Source organism: Euleptes europaea, chromosome 7 (genome assembly GCF_029931775.1).
Source record: "Euleptes europaea isolate rEulEur1 chromosome 7, rEulEur1.hap1, whole genome shotgun sequence".
NCBI lineage: Eukaryota > Metazoa > Chordata > Lepidosauria > Squamata > Sphaerodactylidae > Euleptes > Euleptes europaea.
Genome location: NC_079318.1, coordinates 18513534 through 18534764, shown reverse-complemented (window position 1 = coordinate 18534764; position 21231 = coordinate 18513534). Strand labels below are relative to the sequence as shown.

The following is a 21231-nucleotide window of genomic DNA, read 5'->3' as shown; positions in this document are numbered from 1 at the left end:
GTACCTCAGTTGCTGTGTCACTCTCCATAGCTTCACATGCATTACTTGTTAGTTCCATATCAGAATGGGGTTTACGCTACAAAGCCAATAGACTTTCACTGCACTAAATGATTCACAAAGTTAATTAGAAAAATTATTAGGGACTGTCATCTATACTATTATATATAGCTTGTTGAAACTAGGATCCTACTATGGAATTTTGCATCATTTAATGTGCCATGTTAATACTTATTGCCCTGACCTGGATGGCCCAGGCTAGCCTGATCTCGTTAGATCTCAGAAGCTAAGCAGGGTCAGCCCTGGTTAGTATTTGGATGGGAGACCACCAAGGAATACCAGGGTTGCTGTGCAGAGGAAGGCACTGGCAAACCAACTCTGGTAGTCTCTTGCCATGAAAACCCCCAAAAGGGGTCGCCATAAGTCGGCTGCGACTTGACGGCACTTTACACACACACAATACTTATTATTTTGCTTCAGTTCTGTTTTTAAACTACAACCCTAATCATATTGCGTGGTTTACTGAATGTTCCATCTGTCAATCGTATTGACTCATTCTATGTAACCCACAAATAAATATATAAATAAAAGCGTGAAGGGAGATCTAAAAAATCTAGTTTTGTTTTTCATTTGACCTACACAGCCAATCAAGTATATTCACAAATTGTGTGTGTGTGTGTGTGTGTGTGTGTGTGTGTGTGTGTGTGTATATTATATATATATATATATATATATATTTAAATTAGAATACTACATGCATTTGTGGTTTTATTTCTCCTCTCCCACAAATGTACTTTCACACAAGTCCTAGGCCCAATCACCTGAAAAATATTTACAACTCTGAACCTGCCAAGTTTGCCTAAAATTATATTGGCAATGGCATCAATTCATTGTTATTTATTTTATAAACCATGAAACTAGAAACTTAAAACTTTCTGCTGAAAAGTAAAGCACTGGAAAATGTTCCACTATGCATCTATATCTCCCTTGGTACCTTTTCTCTGGGGAAAACCAGATAGAACCATTCTTAGCACAGAGGAACTGAAAATTATACCAGAGTTAGATACACAATATATGTACTGCATTACTTTTGCTTATACTGGGGAAGTCAGCTTAGGAATTTATAAGGACTAGCGAAAAAGACCAACAGAAATATTTCTACAAACTGCTCCTTCTCCCCTGGACATTTTCAATAGCAAATGTAGTAGGCATCCTATCATGCTTCTTCAGTTTAATTATGGAGACAATCAGCCTCACCCTTTCAAAGCTGAAAGTAATCAAAGAAATTCACCCATATTCTCTCCAAACATACACAAGTTTAAAAATTGCAAAAGAAATTATGGAGAACTGGTAATTATGTACTGAAATACAAACACAATAGTTAGTCCAGTTGAAATGCGTTTAAGAACGGACAGTGATAAAGAAAATAAAACCCAAAACTGCAATTTTAAAGAACTAAATGGTTTATGGTAAAGACACACTGTCAGTTATTCAATGAAATTTGGAAGCTCACTATTTACAACTAGTGCATGTCACAAAATTGTTCTATTTATGCCCACCCCTTTTGATCCAAACTGACAATATCTCACCATCATTTGGGAGGGGGGAGATTACATGAATTTTAAAATGAGTTTCAGATAACCAGTTTTAAAGTTACATTGAACATTGCTGAGTTATTTCGATAGCAGCTGAACTGCTGCAATATGAAAGTCACAAACTGACCCACAAAGATCAATTCAACGAGGAGTGTATCACCAGTGCTTACTTCATTCTACTGAAATCAACTAGGCTTCAAGCTAGTTGATCAATTAGACTGAACCAATTTTTATCCATGAGAACATCCATGAATTTAAATCTGTTTTGGTTCTCACAACAGCTTATCAGTTAGGATTTGGATCTCAAGCCCCATTCTCTGTACCCCAACTTGAAGAGGTGAGGCAGGTGGCGAAAAGAGACAGGGCTTTTTCAGTGTTAGTACTGTGTCTTTGGAATGCTCTCCTGGTTGCAGGCCATGCCTTCGTTTATACCCAGGCTTTCTTAAAATCTAAGAAGTCATTCTTCCAGTTTATTTATGGTCTGCTTCTAACCTGAAGCCCATTTTCTGAATTTTTTTAGGCTGCTCAATGTTTTGTTTTATTGCTGCTTGTATACCCTGGGATTGTTTTATTAATAATTTTTATTTTATGATTTCATGAAACTGTTTTTTTTTCTTGTGAGCAACTTTGAGCAGGGAATGGAAGAAGCAACCTATAAATTCTCTAAATAGATAAATATCTCAATGGATTTCCTTCTCATAATAAGACTATTAAATTGCATATTTTAGCTCTGAATTTCTGTGCCATGGAAAATTAGCTACAATCCATATAATTTGTACAGGCTGTACATATTTCCACAGGGAGACCTTCAAATAGTTATATACACAGACTTCTGAGTCTACCAAGGCAATCCATACTAAATTCAAATTTTATGTAGTTCTTTGTAAATAGGTCATACTAATTTGATAATTATGAAATCTAGCCTTCATATGTTGTTAATAACAACAGCATTATTGTTGTTGTTATTGTTGTGTGCCATCAACTCACAACTGACTTATGGCAATCCCTCAAGGGGCTTTTAAGGAAAGAAATGCGCAGAGGTGGTTTGTCATTGCCTTCCTCTGCACAACACCTCTTGGTCTTCCTATGTGGTCTCCCATCCAAATACTAAACATGGCTGACCCTGCTTTGCTTCAGGCTCGACTGGGTTATTCAGGAGAAATAATGCTGCTAAGCAGGGTGACAACAGCCAGACAGCAAAACAAAACAGATTGCTAATATACCACCCAAAGAGCACTATGCTCAGCTGGGACAAACTTGTGGTCCCTGTCCTAAAAAGTATCCGGCTGTCCTCAACCAGAGCCAGGGCCTTTTCAGCTCTGGCCCCAGCCTGGTGCAACTCTAACAAGTGAGACCCAGGCCCTGTGGGACTTGATGCTGTTTCGCAGAGCCTGCAAATCTGAGATATTCTGCCAGACCTACAGTTGAGAACAGCAACAGTTTCTATCTCAGCTGGCCTCCCTATCTCCTTTCCTATATTTTCCATCTTACCAATTCCCTTCCTCCCTCCCTCGCCTAGGATTCCTGGTCTGCTCCTTCCCTTCTCTTCCTCCTCTTTGACTGGATCCCCGTCACTGTCTTAAACATTAAGGATAGCATTGGAATTTTAACAGAAATTGAGAGTTTGTACATTGTAAAGGATGATTTCAATATTGTTGGAACTTTGCATGAGCCACCTTGAGCCTGACTTGGTCAGGAAAGGGCGGGATTTTTTTAAAAAAAAATCGAATAAATAAACACATAAATAAACCCTACAGCAACACAGGTTTGAGATGCCATGCCTAATGTTTTGGAGACTAGTGGGCACCTGGATTTGTACATCTCTGACCACAACCACAAGAAGTAATTAAGCTGTGCCCGAGCGTGCTCATGACCAGCAGAAGTTTGACTTTTTCCCTCTTTTGACACTAGATGTCCATGCCATGTTGCAAACTGCTTTTGAAATTTGCGAAAGTTTAGAAAACTAGAAGCAAAAACGATTAATGATTTTAAGAAGTTAAGATGCAATTATCTGGATTGTAAACAAAAGCACCTAAAGTAATCAATAGTTTTCCATCATCATCCAGCTGTACATGCTCCATAAGAAGATGTTGTAATTGTCTTTTTTCCAGGAAGAAAAATGCTGTTTTTGACAAAGCAAGGGATTATACATTTAAATATCCTTTTTGGCATTACAGTACAGCCTGTTGACAAAGCCTTCTTTAACATTTCACAACTAAAATTAATTTTTAACTTACAAAATATCTGTCTCTCAGCCAAGAAAGTTAGGGCATCATATATAGTCCTTTCCTCCTCCACTTTTATCCTAGCAATCTTGTGAGGTAGGTTAGGCTGAACAAGTATAGCCCAAGGTTACCTAGCGAGCTTCATGGTTGAGTGAGAATTTGAATCGTCATCTCCCCAGTCCCAGTCCAATTATGTATTTGTGTGTAAAGTGCCTTCAAGTTGCAGCCGACTTATGGCGACCCCTTTTGGGGTTTTCATGGCAAGAGACTAACAGAGGTGGTTTGCCAGTGCCTTCCTCTGCCCCGCAACCCTGGTATTCCTTGGTGGTCTCCCATCCAAATACTAACCAGGGCTGACCCTGCTTAGCTTCTGAGATCTGATGAGATCAGGCTAGACTGGGCCATCCAGGTCAGGGCAGTCCAATTATACCACATTGGTTTTTACATACATATAATCCAATACACACGATATTCTGCCCCTCAATTTAAACAATATGTTTCAAAATAAATTCTCAATATAGTTACTTACTGCAGGTACCAGTAATTTTTTTACTTCCTCCACAGCCCTCTTCAATTTGATTTCTGCTCTGTTTTGAGCATCTTCCACAGTGATTAGTACATGCAAATCTTCATTCAGATGTTCCCAGTTCGGCTTGCCTCTGTTTTGTTCCTCCTGAAAAAAGAATACACATTTAATTCATTGCCTCAACAGCAGAAGGCACGATTTACAAAACATAGCCAGAGAAGCTGATTTCTTATAATTTCCCTTTTGCTAGCACAATACATAGGCAGCTGTAAGTTCCAAGGGAGAAAATACTTCAGGGGAGGGGAAGCTGGAATTCACATGCAAGAAAAGAAGAGGGAGGAATGCAAACCAATATATTCATCACAGGAGTAGGACTTTCAATGTGTCCCTATAATTTTGAATTGAAATTGACTTGGGACAGAACAAGCATTACTTCTACACTAGCAATATCAGTAACACATGAAAAAACAACACTGTATAAAGACTACAACATTTTAAATAAGTGGTTCCCAAACCTTTCGGGCCACTGCCCCCTTGATTCCACAAAGTCAACCCCAGCACCCCCTACCCTATCCAACAACACAGTTGAAGGGGCCAACCTTTAGCACCCCCCGCTTCCCCCTTGCCTCTTAGTGCCTCCCCTAGGTAATCCCCCCCAGGGGGTGGTACTGCCCACTTTGGGATCCACTGTTTTAAATTATTGGCTCGACAGCAGTCCAAAGTAGTTGAGTGTAGGCAACAAACTACAGCAAAAGGAAGGATCCACACAGCGCTTCGCATCATACCCAAGTGTTCTGCCTTGTGATTTTCGTGGGGACCCACCAATTATGCACGGGAATATAAAGAAACCATCTCAAAACAGGATCAGTTGCCACCAAGAGCACAACAGAATTATCCAGAAAACTGAGACCATGTACAGAATGCAGGAACAAGCAGCATAAGTATGCTAAGCTTGACACAATTACAAATGAGAAGTGACAGGTCGGGAAATATCAGGTGGGTGATTGGAGGACTTATACTATGATTCTGGAAACAAGAAGCTAATTTGTCTACTAAATAATGGCACATTAAGTGCTATAGACATATGAAAGGTTTCTTATTTTGGCAGATGCATAAGAAAATCAACTTCGTCCCAATATACAACAGAATGTTCAGCTACTTTAGAAAAACACTGGAGTGATTCAATGTACAGCATTGATCATTTATGGCCTACTACTAGCATACATGAAAGAACCCAAGCTCTGGTTTGCACCACATGCACTCTCAATTAATGCACCCTGCTTAAGGTCCTATACAGTGCAGCACTAGGCCTGGGTTTGCATTCACAGTCCTCTGTGAATTACAGTACAAATCCAGCTATCAGCCTTATGTGCTTCCCTAGAGCATTAATAGTATTAACTAATGTTTGTGGATCAACAATTAAAGCAGGTCAGCGAGAAGCTTTTTTCCAGATTTTGCATCATGGAATTCTAGCAATTACTCAAAAGAATAAAATTCAAATCAGGCTGGAAAAATCCTGGCTAGCTAGCAATGCTGGCTAGACCAGTCTGTCTCAATCCTTTATTCTTCTTCTACCTAGATGCCTGTCATTATATGGTCAGCAAAAGAACTAAGCTCTGAAGCTTATTGGAAGAAAAAAGAACAGACATTCTCTGGAAAGAGCTGCACTATTCTATTTGGTGAAGGATGTGGTGCATATGTGTGCTCCTGACTCCCACAAGACTGGGGCATATCATTCCTGCAACTACTATGAGGTGACACCCTGAAGGTATGAACCACTTATATAACAGCTTTCTTGATTTTATGGCATATCTGACTACTCCAAAACAAGTTTTATTTCACTGCCAAATTTGTCTTGAATTGCTCCAGAAAGTAATTTATTATCTACATAGATAGCTGACATTAAACTGACATTTGATACAAGTATAGGCTAGCAGAAATCCATAGTTTTGGAAGTATTGTGTTTCACGGCTGTGACAAAAGGTTTCAAATTGTGCACTGAGTGCAGAAGTAATTCTGTAACATGAAGGGTAAAGAACACATTGATTGTTCCACTCCTGCTATTGCAATGGTTTGGTTCATGCACTTATACCCAAACAAGTCAGTGGACTTGCTTCTGACAATGAGACTTCATACACAGGAAGCTGCTGTGTAATACAAAGGCTGAAACAGCACAAGATTCTCCTAATCTACTTGTGTGTTACAGTACAATGTGACCTCTGGTTTCTCTTTTGCAGCCTTCCTTGTACAGCATCAGGTCAATAATTTAATATCATTGTATATATTCTCCTTACATAATTATAAAGTTAAGTCATATAGTCCATCTTAAATTACCAATTTTATTAATAATTTATTATTAGGTCTATGACTGCAGTCTTGGACCAAGGGAGAAGGAAAAGAAGGGAGGAGAAGACAAGGGAGGATAGGAGCATAATACATAGTAAACACAATAAGGATATATTAAAAATGTTAAAAATTAGGCATCAGCCCAATAAGTAAAATTCCTAAATAAAATAAACTGGGGACGGAGCGAACTGACTAAAAGTTGCCAGAGGTAGGCGTTGAGCGTTCTTTCTTCTTAAGAGCAGCCACTCTGGCCAAAAAGCAGGCAACATTCGATGTGGCTGCACCATTAGTTGAGTCGCCAAGCAAAAAAGGCAACACCCAGGCATGTTAAGTCATATAGTCCATCTTAAAATACCAATTTTAAACCTTTAGCATTATTGAAAAGAACATCTTAATTTTATAAACACTCAATTCTGATCTAATATGTAATTACACATCAGTTAGCAAAGAGACATTTTAAAAAATCAAGAGAAGTGTTAGAAAGATTCGGAAGAATCATTTCTGTATAATGACATTACTTTTACAAGTTAATTTCTTAAAGACTACTTAGGTAATGAAACTAGATGGAGAAAGTTCATAAACCGTCAGGTATTTTAAACCAGTTACTGCTCGACAAGTCTTTAAACAAAAAACATTTGGAATAACTTACAAGATCTAGCACATAAACAGATGTCCACCTTAAAAGTAACAGCATACATCAGGCACCTATCACCAAGGGGATTCAGTGAATGAGGCTACCCATAGCACAAAGAACATTAATCAAAATTCTAGCATGTAATAAACGTACAGCAATAGTGTCTGAGCCACTGCTTTTATCAGAAAAGTCCTTCATTCCCACTTTTTCAAACCTTGGTTCCATGAACCTAGTTTCTATAGGAAAAGGCAGGCTGGGAAAGCAAAGCTATCTTAGCTAGCTACTTATTCTGTAAATATACCAGCAGGACTTCCTGTTTCCTGAATAACACAGTGATGTTCCCCTCAGTGCGTAGAATTTCCTCTCACAGGGCAAAACAGGAACACCCAACAGGATTCTGGATGGAAGCTGTAATATTTAAGACTGCTCTAACTACCTGTGACTTTCAAATACACATTAACATTTGTCTGCACTAGCAGAATTATTTAAACAATCTCACAATAATTCATTCAGTCTAAATACTAGTGTATGCTTTCACTGGAAATTTTCACATTTTTATTAGAAATTTTATTATTTTTTTAATTCTTTAAAATCAACATTAGCACAAAAGCAAGGATGGTACCATATAGTCACAAATAGTACAAACTTAACACACTTAAAAGTTTTGTGGCTTAAGACTCTAAAATACCTATAGTTTGGCACGCAATAAGCTGTTCAGAAAAGTTATTTGCTTATAATTATTCTATGAGCATTTTTTATTTAACTCATGTGCCTATAGTCTACTCAAGAGATGTTGCAGGGCATCTCTTCCCCATACTGTCAGGAAGAATTCAAAATGTGTTGGGAAAAGGATCTGGCTATTAATCAGTGCTTTAATTACTCAGATGGGAGATTCCACAGCTGCATTTACTCACAAGTCACCCCCTACTACCAAAATACTCATCCCATAATATCAGGTAGGTAACGGTGTGTGGTTACTGTGTATTGAAAGACACTCTGTTCATGTCCATAGTACACTTTTTCCTGTTTGGGTTGGCATTTAGAACACGCATTATCCTTGGCTCAGGTTTATTTAGCTCTTCTGAAAGATCTTGTAAACATGCCTTTTTAGCATACATGCACACACACACACTCATCCCATAATATACAGCTTCTGAATAGTTATCAAACTCAACCATATGTCAAATACATTATAGGGAACTAGTGTTAAAATTATGAAAGCCTGTCACCAGAGGAAACTAGTGTGAAGAGCCAGTCTAAAGCTCCAGGTACAGTGACCAATCCATGACTACTTCACATCTGTGAAGCCAACTTGTGCCCCAACATTCCCAATACCTCACATGTGATGCCTAGGTACCCTCAAGCACTCTGTACACCAAGAATAAATATCACGCTTCTTTAAGAATCAACAGAGTTAGAATCTGATAGAACTTCTTATGCATCTCTGAAAGGTACTTAATGTATATTTTCAATACTCTACCGCAGGGGTGGGGAACCTTTTTTCTGCCAAGGGCCATTTGCATATTTATAACATCATTCGGGGGCCATACCGGGCGTAGATCTCCTGGTGTGTGTGTGTGGGGGGGGGGAAGCTAGGGTTGCCAGGTCCTCTTCACCACTGGCAGGAGGTTCTGGGGGTGGAGCCTGAGGAGGGCGGGGTTTGGGGAGGAAGACTGCACAGCCATAGAGCCCAATGGCCAAAGTGGCCATTTTCTCCAGGGGAACTGATCTCTATTGGCTGGAGATCAGTTGTAATAGCAGGAGATCTCCAGCCACCACCTGGAGGTTGGCAACCCTAGGGGAGGCTATGCAGAGAAGGCTTGGAGGGTGCCTCTGCTCCCCCAGTTCTTCCCCCTCCTCCCAGGTGGGAGGGCAGCCAGTGGTGGGCCCAGGCAACCTAGGTGCCAGGGGGGCGCAGCTTGCAGCCTGCGGTCAATCTGCAGGGAAGGAAAGAAGGAAAGAAGGAAAGAATGAAGGACAGAAAGGAAGGAAGGAAGCAGGGAAAGAAGGAAGGAAAGAAGGAAAGGAAGGAAGGGAAGAAGGAAGGGAGGAAGGGAGGGAGGGAGGGAGGGAGGAAGGAAGGAAGGAAGGACAGAAAGAAGGAAAGAAAGGAAAGAAGGAAGGAAGGGAAGAAAGAAGGAAAGAAAGGAAGGAAGGAAAGAAGGAAGGAAAGAAGGAAGGAAGGAAAGAAGGAAGGACAGAAAGAAGGAAGAAAGGAAGCAGGGAAAGAAAGAAGCAAGGAAAGAAGGAAGGAAGAAAGGGAAGAATTTACAGAATACAGAACCTTTATTGGCATTTACAGTACCAAAAGAAAGGGAAGAAAGAAGGAAAAAAAGAAGGAAGGAAAAGGAAAGAAAGAAAGAAAGAAAGAAAGAAAGAAAGAAAGAAAGAAAGAAAGAAAGAAAGAAAGAAAGAAAGAAAGAAAGAAAGAAAGAAAGAAAGAAAGAAAGAAAGAAAGAGGGCTTCAGACTTCCCACCTCCCCCCCACCCCCAAGTCCACAAAAGTCCTCCACCTGATCGGCTCCCACGCGCATGCTCCGCCCCTGGGAGGGAGCGACTGGCTTTTTCCTCTTCTTTCCCCCTCCCTCCCTCCCTCTGCTGCGGGCGAGAGGTCCCAACTGCTGTGCCGCGCGGCGTGCAGGGACGCTTCGCCTTCCCGGCTTGGGGGAAGCGTCTTCCTCCCTCCCTCCCTCCCGCCTCCTCTTGCCGATTAACAGCTGCCAGTCGGCGAGAGGGGGTTTAAAGGGGCCGCAGCGTTCCTGCACGCTGCGGCTTCAGAGAGGGCCATTCTGCGCTGTGTTTCTCTGGCAGGGACCTGGAGCTCCCGGAGGCCACCGAAAATGGCCTCGGGGGCCGTAAACGGCACGGGGGCCGGACATTCCCCATCCCTGCTCTACCGCTACTTTAACTCCTGGATTCAGAGAATGATACAAAGCATTAAGCAAACTTTCTTGATAAAGTCATAAAAAGTAGCAAAGGGAGACCTTAATATTGCAAATGGAGTGTTAGTAAGTTGATTTTCTGCTTGTGCTCCCATTAAATACTTATTTAAGTGTCTATAAACTCTACTTTTCCTTTTCTATCTACATAGCCACAGCACTTTAAGGTACTTTATCCCACAGACAAATTGTAATAAACAAAAGTTTAGCCCTCTATATTCACACAGAGCAAATTGGTAAAGCAAGCTGGTAAAAATCCTATTAATGTTCTTCAGTGCCAGAAAAACAATGATCTTATCACTGTTTAATAAAAGTTTTCACTGAGCACTTTTCACAAGCAGGAAGAAAAGTGCAGAGCCACTACTTTCCATATCAAACAAAGCAGGTAATTAACAGCTACTCTGTCACAGTCCCTTATCACACAAATAACACAACACTGCTAAGCTCTCGGTGCCAACTGTTATGTTTCAACAAAGAACAGCTGATGTTTCAGGGTCACATTCATTCATTTAATACACAAGCATGGATTCACTTTTCAGACACCTATAATTAAACACAAGAAGAATATTCAGTCAGGCTTGCATGTAAATGTGGTATTTCCTCAATACATATGATTGCCTTTCATTTTGTGGCTTCAAGTAGCTACAGTTCAGTTAGTTTTGATTGCGTAGCAATTAAATATGCAAATAATCCAAAAATGCTTTAAAAAAATTAGATTGTGAGCAATCAATCCAATTCTTTCTCTCCTGTAGATACAAGCGTCTCATTAGAAGACAATTGTCTCTCACAAATCTGCCAACAGATGTCTTGTTAAAATGTTAAAAAGTTAACAAAATGCATAATAAGCACAAGATACCATGACATTTAGCTCTGTATATTTTAAAAATGGATCTGAAATTCTGACTTTCAATCAGATGCATCTTTTGCTGTGCTATGCAATGGAAAATGGATAAAAACTTTCTTTAGTATTCAAGTGCAGTGCCAAGTGCTTAAGATTACATAAATGCAATTTATTTGGACAAACTACATCACCTTAAGCTCTGCAGTAAACTAGTGCACACATATACTGAGAATCAGGATGGTTTGTCATATATCCTATGAAGTCATGATAATTTAGAATATTATTTACTGGTAGAAAACATATTTAAGACCATTCTGACTTGAAAAAATTAGAAAGACAAAAGTCTATTCTATAAGAGTTTAATGTGCATTAGTATCTGTTTTATACATATGAACAATTAATTAGGGTTATAATTCTAGACTAATAAAATATTCAGGAGTATTTGTACAGAATTTGTAGCCCTAAATAAAAAAACCTCCAGGACTGAACCATTAAAAATGTGGTACAAAGGAAAATGTATGTGGCCACTGTGGTAATCTATTCAGCGTTAGAAAACTCTCTTCCATGTCAAAAATATGTGGCTTGTTTGTGATGTCTTCATGCAGCCTAAGCACAGTCCAAATTGTTTCTTAAATATACTGCAACCTAAGCAAGACTTAAATTTAAGGCATAAATTGACAGCATATTTAGTGACCTAATCCAGGCACCTTATGTTTAATCGCCATGTAATGGCTTAACTTTTTATAGCTGACAGAAATACCAATAAAATATCTGGGTTAAAAGTTATGTGGGGGGAATCAATTTCTATAAAAGCAACATTCCTGTACTAATTTCAGTCTGATTGTATGCTTTAAAATAGTATCAACTAGAGCCAAAGCACAGTGCATATTGTTTCAATCTTCCTTAAATTGACAAAAAACCTAGTCAAGACTTTAATTTAAGGTACTCATTAACAGCATATACTAATAAAACAGACTGCCCTCTTTAAAAGGAACTCACAGCTCACTTCATTAGCTAGAGAAAACCAACAAAATCATAGTTTTAAATCTTTGATACAATCATTAGCTTAAATAGGTTAGTGAAACTTATTTTCCTAATTGTGAAAGTTAGGTGTTTCAATTTTCCTCTAAAAATATACCATATACTTGTCTGGAATTCAAGCATCATTTACTTGCAGGATCAACGGTGGAACAGAAAACCGTATCCACAAAACAAGTACCATATATACTAGCGTATAAGCTGAGTTTTTCAGCCCAAAAAAAGGGCTGAAAAAGCCGGCCTTGGCTTATACACGGGTCAATACGGTAGAGGAGGGAGGAGGGAACTTACCTCCGCCATCGCTGCCGGGCCCGCGCGGCTTCCCCCGGCCAGGAGAGCGCTGGGGGGACCTCCTGCGGCCGCGCCTCCACCAGCTCCCCCCAGCCTGGACCAGCCAGGAAGGGCCTCCTGTGGCCGCGGGAAGGCCGCGCCTCCGCCGCCATCGGGCGCGCCCGGCTCCCCCCGGCCTGGAAGGGCCTCCTGCGGCCGCAAGAAGGCCACGCCTCTGCCGCCGCCGGGCACACCCAGCTCCCCCCGGCCAGGAGCACCCGGGTGGGCCTCCTGGGCCCCGGGTAGGGGCCCGCTGCCACCGCCTTCGCCGGGCCTGGAGCGGCCTAAGAGCGGCCTGCGGGGCCTCCTGGGTTGCGGGGGGTGGGGGCACCGCCTGCCTGCGCACCTGGAAAAGGTAAGCCTGCTGCGGGGGGAAGGGTTATAAGCCGACCCTCGGCTTATACGCGGGTGCCTAATTTTTCCCCATTTTTGGGGAGAAATTAGGCACCTTGGCTTATACGCAGGTCGGCTTATACACGGGTATATACGGTATATAACACCAGGTAAGTTGCTTTATTTTAATTTCTTCACAGGGTAGTTTGGCATGTGACCAAGCGACTGAGCATAGGATTATACTTCCAGAGAGGGACATTCTACTTTCACACATCCATCCACTCAGACATTTGAACTTTCCGATGTAAGTCAAGGTGGGACAAAGTAAGTAACGTGAGTTTTTAATTATAGTATAATCTACTTCAGGTTCTTCCTATAACATGTCATATTCATCCTTTACTTCATTCAGGTCACAAAGGAAATTTGTACATATGAGATATGACTGTGCAATAGAACAGGGGGGAAAGACAATCTTTAATACAAATCTGAGAAGTAGGCGCCAATGCTTTGGAGCGAGATGTAAGTGCTCCTGAACCACACGGTAACAGTGACCACATTTCTCATGTGGAAAGTTGTCAAAAGGAGCAACATGGTCACACTGATTTGCAAAGGAAGGAATGAGTGCAAACATTACTAGGATCAGTAAAAGGGAACTAAGAAATTGGGGTAGAGAAGAAATATGTAGGATGTAGAATCCATGGTAATAGAAGCTGGGAAAAATGTATGCCACAGATTACAGAAGTCCAAGAGGATGCCAAAGTGAATAACAAGGAGAGTCAAGCAAGCTAGAATTTGTTCATCTGTAAACAGAGCACTTATATGTGACTGTACAAAGACCACATCAGGAGTAAACAGTTCTCACAATCAAGGGAAATGTACTACACTCACCAGGATCTGTATGGGGACTCAAAGCTGCTTATCTATTGTAAGTGATAGAGTCACAGATGAGCAGAAAGGTAATCAAGTTGTGGATAACAGCAAATTATTCAAGAATGGTGGATTACAGAGAATACTGTGAAGTTCTTCAGAAGGATCTTTTGAAATTGGGTGAAAGGGCCACAACATGGAAATGAAATTCTTTGTATGATGCTAGTTGAAACAAAAAACCCTCACCTTCAAATGTATACAGCGATCAAATCTGAACTAGTTATGACAATGTAACAAATTTGGGTCACAGTCAATAACTCAATGAAACTTTCAACTCACTGTGCACTGGCAGTGAACAGAGGTACACTTCATGTTAACTTCAAAATAATTATTGAAAAATTGATTTCAAAAGAATGAAAATATTCCAGCATGGATGCTTTCAGAATACTGGGTACAGCACTGGTTGTCCTAATACCACATACCTCCAAGCACCATAAGAAAGGGGCAGCCAAAAGGATCATTGAGCACATTCTTTATGAAAACTGGTTAGAGTCAGATGCTACTAAGTTTAGAAAGTCAAGAGATAATGAAGATTTACAACAATTATGAAAGCTATGGAGAATCTGAGAGACCTGCTTTTGATCTTTCTAAAAGTATGTCCACTGCTTAAAACATAATACAGGACGAGATGAATCCACCATCCATCAAGCAGGCCTCTTATGCTCTCAATTTAATCATACTAAATGTTGTAGCACACTGTGTGAATAGAACATTTACTATAAGCTATGTCCATTTTTGAATCCATGCACCCTATTTTCCCATTATGACCTGAATAATCCTCTTGAAACATCCACAGTAGTATAAAACCGCCTAACAATTAAATAACTCTGAAACAAATCTTGTCATCCTTCCCTTAATCTGAGTTCAGTACCAAACAATGCATGATCAAGGTTTAATATCCAAGTCAAAAGACAATCAGGAGATCTGGCTGCTGTTTAAACCATGCACCAGTCAGTTACTTTCAAAAATAATGACAGTAAAATCCTTTAGATGAATTGCAGCTTAAGATTCAATACAGCACACCACACTACTTGACACAGGAAGTACCAACACAAAACATAAAAATAAGTATTAAGTATTACTTCAAATTAACTAGGTTGGGCTGTAATTGCATTCCTTTTCTACAGAAACTGTTAACTTGCTTCATTGTGAACCTGCCAGGAACATATTAGGAGACTAATTCCTAATGCTAAAAACCATGCTGGGGGTGGTTTTAAATGCCATGACAGCTACTGGGAATATGCTGTTGACACACACATCTGCCTTCTATGTAACTTGTTTAGCAGATGAGCAGGGAAGTTACACCTCTGTAAGGTCTCTGAAGGACTTGTTCTTTATTATGCATACTTTGCACAGAAAGCTGTTCCTTGACATTCAAGACAAACCTACATACTCTCAAACTGTTCCAGCCAAAGTAAAGTAGCTGCCTTGGTGGCCCCTGTGGGGGCAGAAAGGGAGGATATACATTTTTTGTAAACAAATACATTCTACACAAAAATGGGCAGGAAAGAATTATATAGTCCAAGCAGGTATCACAGAGCTCTAATGGATCTTATAAATGTTAAAATGATCCACACTGGTGACACATGCTTTAGAAGCAATTGCGTTTGGAAATGACAGAATCCACTAACAAACAAACAAATACAATACCTTTATTGGCATCTTGAAATAATAAAACACAGAATCCACCATATTGTATTGGACAATAACACAGTACAAAAGTGGCATGGCTATGTCTTTCAGAGAGGATGTGAAGAACTGGAAAAATTTGGAAGTTTTGTGAAGCATTGAAAGCAAAAGCTCCTATAAAATCTCCCCACACACATGGACACACGAAATGAGTGAAATACAAGTTTTATTCATTCAAATGAATAAAAGGTTAGATGGCCATCTGTCAGCAATGCTGATTCTGTGACCTTAGGCAGATGATGAGAGGGAGGGCATCTTGGCCATCTTCTGGTCACTAGGGGTGTAGAGGGGGAGGTAGTTGTGAATTTCCTGCATTGTGCAGGGGGTTGGACTTGATGGCCCTGGTGGTCCCTTCCAACTCTATGATTCTATGAAATGTATAGCATGAAGAAATCTGAGGAGTTTAGTTTTCAATTGGGGAATTTTGAGGAAACACTGAAAAACAGTCTTATGAATTTATACTTTTAATTCCATAAATATACCTGTGGCAGAACAGTCCCACTGATTCCCCCCACTACTTCGTCCTGCCATCCAAGGCATCTACGCATCAATGCCCATGCCACTCTTCAATCCTTGGAGTGTTCTCTCCCTCAACTGGCCTTTGTAGGAATTACATACCGAGAACCAATGTTCCCAGCTTCCCCTCACTACGGTGCTGGTCCACGGCCCCATCTTGTGCCTGCGTCTCTTGCTACCCAGCGACTGGTTACCATTAGCAATTTATCAACTGACTGCCTCCCCTTCTCCTGGCACCCATTTTAAATAGTGTGTTTGAATGGTGGAAGTCTGTGTGGTACAAAGAGCAACTGTGTGGTACAAAGAACAACTGCCAGCATAAAAAATTGTGAAACTTTTATTATTATTTTTTAAAGTCCACATGTATACTCCCAGCACAGCAACAGTTTTAAGTAAGGAATACAACAGAAAGGTCTAAACACACAATTCCTCCGTCCCTAACTCTGAACATGCCCTAGCTGTTCTTATTCTAAGGCGAGCTCTTTAACTGAGAACCAGCATGGTGGAGTGGTTAAGAGTGGTGGTTAGGAGTGGTGGTCTCTAATCTGGAGGACTGGGTTTGATTCCCCACACCTCCACATGAGCGGAGGGCTGTAATCTGGTGATCCAGGTTGGTTTCCTCACTCCTACACATGAAGCCAGTTGGGTGACCTTGGGCTAGTCAGAGTTCTCTTAGAGCTCTCTCAGCCCCACCTACCTCACAGAGTGTCTGTTGTGGGGAAGGGAAGAGAGGGTGATTGTAAGCCAGTCTGATTCTTCCTTAAGTGGTGGAGAAAGTCAGCAAATAAAAACCAACTCTTCTTTAACTTAGAATTTACAGTGTTCTAAAAACTTCTCATTACCTTGGAGTATTTATTCAGGCCACGGTGGCCTTCAGCAGGAGCCCAGGAATGAAAGCTCCTTCTCCCTACACAGAATCAGCCAAAGACAACTTCTCCCTCCACACCAAGGAATTTTATTATCTCTCCTTACCCACAGATCAAAGAAGCCTTTCCTGAAATCTCCAAGAAGATACCTTCTAGCATCTTAAACCTTCCAAATCACTCTCCCCTGCTTGGTGTCAGCTTTTAGCTGGAGGCATGAGCTCACCATTTCATTGTCTCCAGATAGGGAGGCCATTAGCATTCCTAAAACCGCTGGGCGAGGCTGAAAAGCAACTGACTTGCCTTCCCCCCTCCTGCCTGTTCTCTGCTGAGAAAAACTTTTTTAAACTACAGAAGAAGGTTTTGTACAGTCCAAACCTCCAAAGTAAAACGTCTTTCTCTACAGTGCTAATGAATATACTTTTACATACTAAGTTATAAATGATGCATTTTATATTGTTAAAGCAGCAAAAGATGTTTAGGCACTTGCAAGTCTAGATATAGTTAGTATCTTGTGTTGCAAATCATTTACTCTAGTTTACATGCAGTAATAAGTATCCTAAGCTATTGATTTATTTGGATAAATGAGCAGTTTCCAGTTTGAGCTTCCACAGTGAAACTCAATACTGAGCTATCATTGGCATAAGATGAAGAATCAAATCAATCTGAAAAACACAGATGTATCATTTCAAAGTTACTTTAAAAACAAATTTTATTGCTATAGATTCACACACAGTAAATGCCCAATTAGCTTCTCTAAAATCAGTTCAAGTAAACCATCTATATCTCCTTTATATGCAAACATAATATAAGTCACAATTCCATAAGGGCTGTACTTTGACTTTACCCAACATGCACCAACTTGACTCACTTTATCACATTTTAAAGCACATTTAAGATTTTGAAACTGTTTATTTTTAATCGTTTCCAATGCAAGTAATTTGCAGCGGGGGGGGGGGATAAGTTGCCACTTACATAATTAGAAACTGTCCAGCGATACACACACTTCAGGTGCAAATGATGCAGTGCTATGGCAGCTGCATATATAGCATGGTGGATGAATATCATTTAAACAGATTTAATCTATTTATACATGTCATACATGTGTCTGATACTTTACAGAGTGCAAGAGAAGATTTATTTTGCATGTATTTTAAAAGGAAATCTGAATTTGCAAAATTTTAAAGCCTCATCTACATACGTACTCTCTTAAAACTTGTAAAACTCGTAAAAAAAACCAAGCTGCATTGAGAGCAATCGGGAGAAACTAATCACCAGGAGCAGATGGGATATCAATAGAGCTATTCCAAGCCACAGAAATGGAGTCCATCAAAATGTTGACAAGAATATGCCAACAGATATGGAAAACAAAACAATAACCCACAGACTGGAAACGATCCATTTACATTCCAATTCCCAAGAAAGGAGACATCAAAGATTGCAGCAACTATCGGACCATCGCATTAATTTCTCATGCAAGTAAAGTGATGCTCAAAATCTTACAGCAAAGGCTGGTGCTATATATGGAACAAGAAATGCCTGATGTTCAAGCTGATTTCAGAAAAGGAAGAGGCACGAGAGATCATATTGAAAATATACACTGGTTACTGGAGCATACGAGAGAATTTCAGAAAAAAATCAGCTTGTGTTTCATAGATTACAGCAAAGCTTTTGACTGTGTGGATCATGAAAAGCTATGGCTGGTTTTAAAGGAAATGGGTGTGCCACTACATCTGATCGTTTTGATGCGCAACCTGTACTCTGGACAAGAGGCCACAGTTAGAACAGAATATGGAGAAAAGGAATGGTTTCCAATTGGCAAAGGTGTCAGACAAGGATGTATTTTATCTCCCTATCTCTTCAATCTATATGCAGAACATATAATTAGGAAAGTTGGATTAGATTTAGATGAAGGTGGAGTGAAAATTGGAGGGAGGAACATTAATAATTTGAGATATGCTGATGACACTACATTATTGGCAGAAAATAGTGAAGATTTGAAACGACTACTGCTGAAAGTTAAAAGAGAAAGTGCCAAAGCAGGACTACAGCTGAACATCAAGAAAACAAAAGTAATGACTATAGGAGAATTACACAACTTTAAGGTTGACAATGAGGAAATTGAAATTGTTCAAGACTTTCTATTCCTTGGCTCCACCATCAACCAAAAGGGAGACTGCAGCCAAGAAATCAGAAAAAGATTTAGACTGGGAAGGGCAGCCATGAAGGAGCTAGAAAAGATTTTGAAGTGTAAGGATGTGTCACTGGCCACCAAGACGAGATTAATTCATGCCATCGTATTCCCTATTACTATGTATGGGTGTGAAAGCTGGACAGTGAAGAAAGCAGATAGGAAGAAAATAGATTTCTTTGAAATGTGGTGTTGGAGGAGAGTGTTACGGATTCCGTGGACTGCCAAAATAGGTATGCATCATGACTAGGATTCATTTTGACTAGTAGCCATGGATAGCCCTGTCCTTCATGAACATGCCCACTCTTAAAGCCTTCCAAGTTGGAAGCCACCACCACATCCTGAGGCAGGGAGTTCCACAATTTCACTATGTGTTTTGTGAAGTAATATTTCCTTTTATCTGTTTTTAATCTCTCACCCTCCAGCTTCAGCAGATGACCTCGTGTTTTAGTATTATGAGCGAGGGGGAAAAAGCTTCTCCCTGTCCACTCTCTCCAAACCGTGCATAATTCTATAGACCTCTGTCATGTCTCCCCTTCTTTCCAAGCTAAACAACCCTAAGTGTTTTAACCGCTCCTCATAGGGCAGTAGCTCTAGCCCCCTGATCATTTGGTTGCTCTTTTCTGCACCTTCTCAAGCTCTGCAATATCCTTTCTTAGGTGTGGTGACCAGAACTGCACACAGTATTCCAAGTGTGGTCTCACCATAGATTTGTACAAGGGCAGATGTCAGGATTTAGGATGGAGATTCTGTTGCTAGATAGGAACTTCACTGGTTCCAGAAGATGGTCTTCTAATTTACAATAGAAGATGGGGTTTTACTCTTCTTAAACAGCAGATTCACAACTTGAGAATGCTGTTAGGTCTAGCCCTTACTCTGGAAGCTCTCTGAAAGTATTCAAGGCAGAAAATACCAATCAGACTGATGTACAACTGCTGCCTCAGTTGGACAGAGATAGCCTGGAAATGAAATGACAGGTTTCTTCACAAAAAGTATCTCAAACCACCAGCTGTACCAAAACTGTGGGTATAGGAATCTTAAGATGCCTATCCAGACATACACATCTGCTATTAAACAAAAGCAACGAGGTTTACTTCAATGAGCATTCACCAACTTATGTAAAATGAGATATAATCCACTGTAATATAAAATTTTGAGAATTTTATGCTTAAAGAAATTTTAAACAAGATCTTCTCAGGAACAGTTGCTGCTCTTACCTTTTTCTTGTCTCTCATAGACCCTTTGCCTCGGACCATGATCTTACATCCTGTTTCAGCCTCAAGTTGTTTAGCTGTTAGTCCTCTAGGCCCAAGGATTCGTCCAACAAAATTAAACTGAAATAAAAACAAGCCAGTTTACTGTCTTAAAATACTGTAATAAATTGGTGTTCTGGTATCATTACTATATACCTATACTATTATTAGTTCCAAGGTTATGAAAAAAGCACAATTCCTCCGTTTTAGCCCTTTATCGCCTTCTTAGCTCATCTTTCTTCCAAGGAGATCAGAGCACTGTAGGTTCTACCTTCTCCCACTTTATTCTCACAGGCAACCTTGTGAGGAAAGTTAGGCAGAGTGGCCTCAGGTCACCCAGCAAGCTTCACAGCAAAGTGGAGATTTGAACACAGCCTTTACCTGTCTACTCTGATATGAACTACTATGCCACACTAAAGTATCTGCATTATCTCTTGTCCACAGCATACAAGAGTGAAATGCCACTAGTTCATCTACGCTTCTCGAACCAAACAAAACGGGACCTTGGTTGCTTATCGCAAAGGTTCCTTCTGCTGCGAGGAAGGGCGGGCATCTTGATCATCGGGTGATCAAGATGCTCGTCCTTCCTCAGAGAGGGGAACCAAGCTTGTACTGTGGCTGCTTCTCACTTTCCTTTATAATAGCAAGGATGCACAGCCCAATCTCTACACAGGTATGACAGCTGGTTTCAGGATGAGTCGCCATTTTCAGCACAGCTAGCAAAAGGTATAACTATCTTGAATGAAACAAAAGTAGGACACAAATCTACAACTTGAGAGAACACCTTTCACTGTAATTGGTTACTGTTAGACAGACCAAGGACAAACTAATTCTGAACTACCAAAGCTGCCTTTGATCTAAATTTTCTTCTAAAGCTAATAGTACCATAAGGAATGGAAATAAGTATCATATTAAAGTTCCAAAGTGGCAGGAAAAGTAAAACATAGTCATTTTAGAGCAGACAATACTATCTCTCCCATTAAACAAT

At 40.3% G+C, this 21231-nt stretch overlaps 1 protein-coding gene across 9 annotated transcripts in view; it reads right to left on the bottom strand.

Annotated features, from left to right (window-relative positions):
- QKI (QKI, KH domain containing RNA binding) overlaps nt 1-21231 on the bottom strand; it is a 164860-nt gene that overhangs the window by 70053 nt on the left and 73576 nt on the right. For all 9 annotated transcript variants that reach the window (XR_008933408.1, XM_056853095.1, XM_056853097.1 and 6 more), the window contains exons 3-4: nt 20208-20324; nt 4347-4490 (exon numbers count right to left, since the gene is read on the bottom strand). Coding sequence is in view for 8 of the 9 variants with exons in the window: in XM_056853095.1 (XP_056709073.1) it covers nt 4347-4490; nt 20208-20324 (261 nt within the window). In the remaining variant the exon portion in view is untranslated. The remainder of the gene's footprint in view (nt 1-4346; nt 4491-20207; nt 20325-21231) is intronic.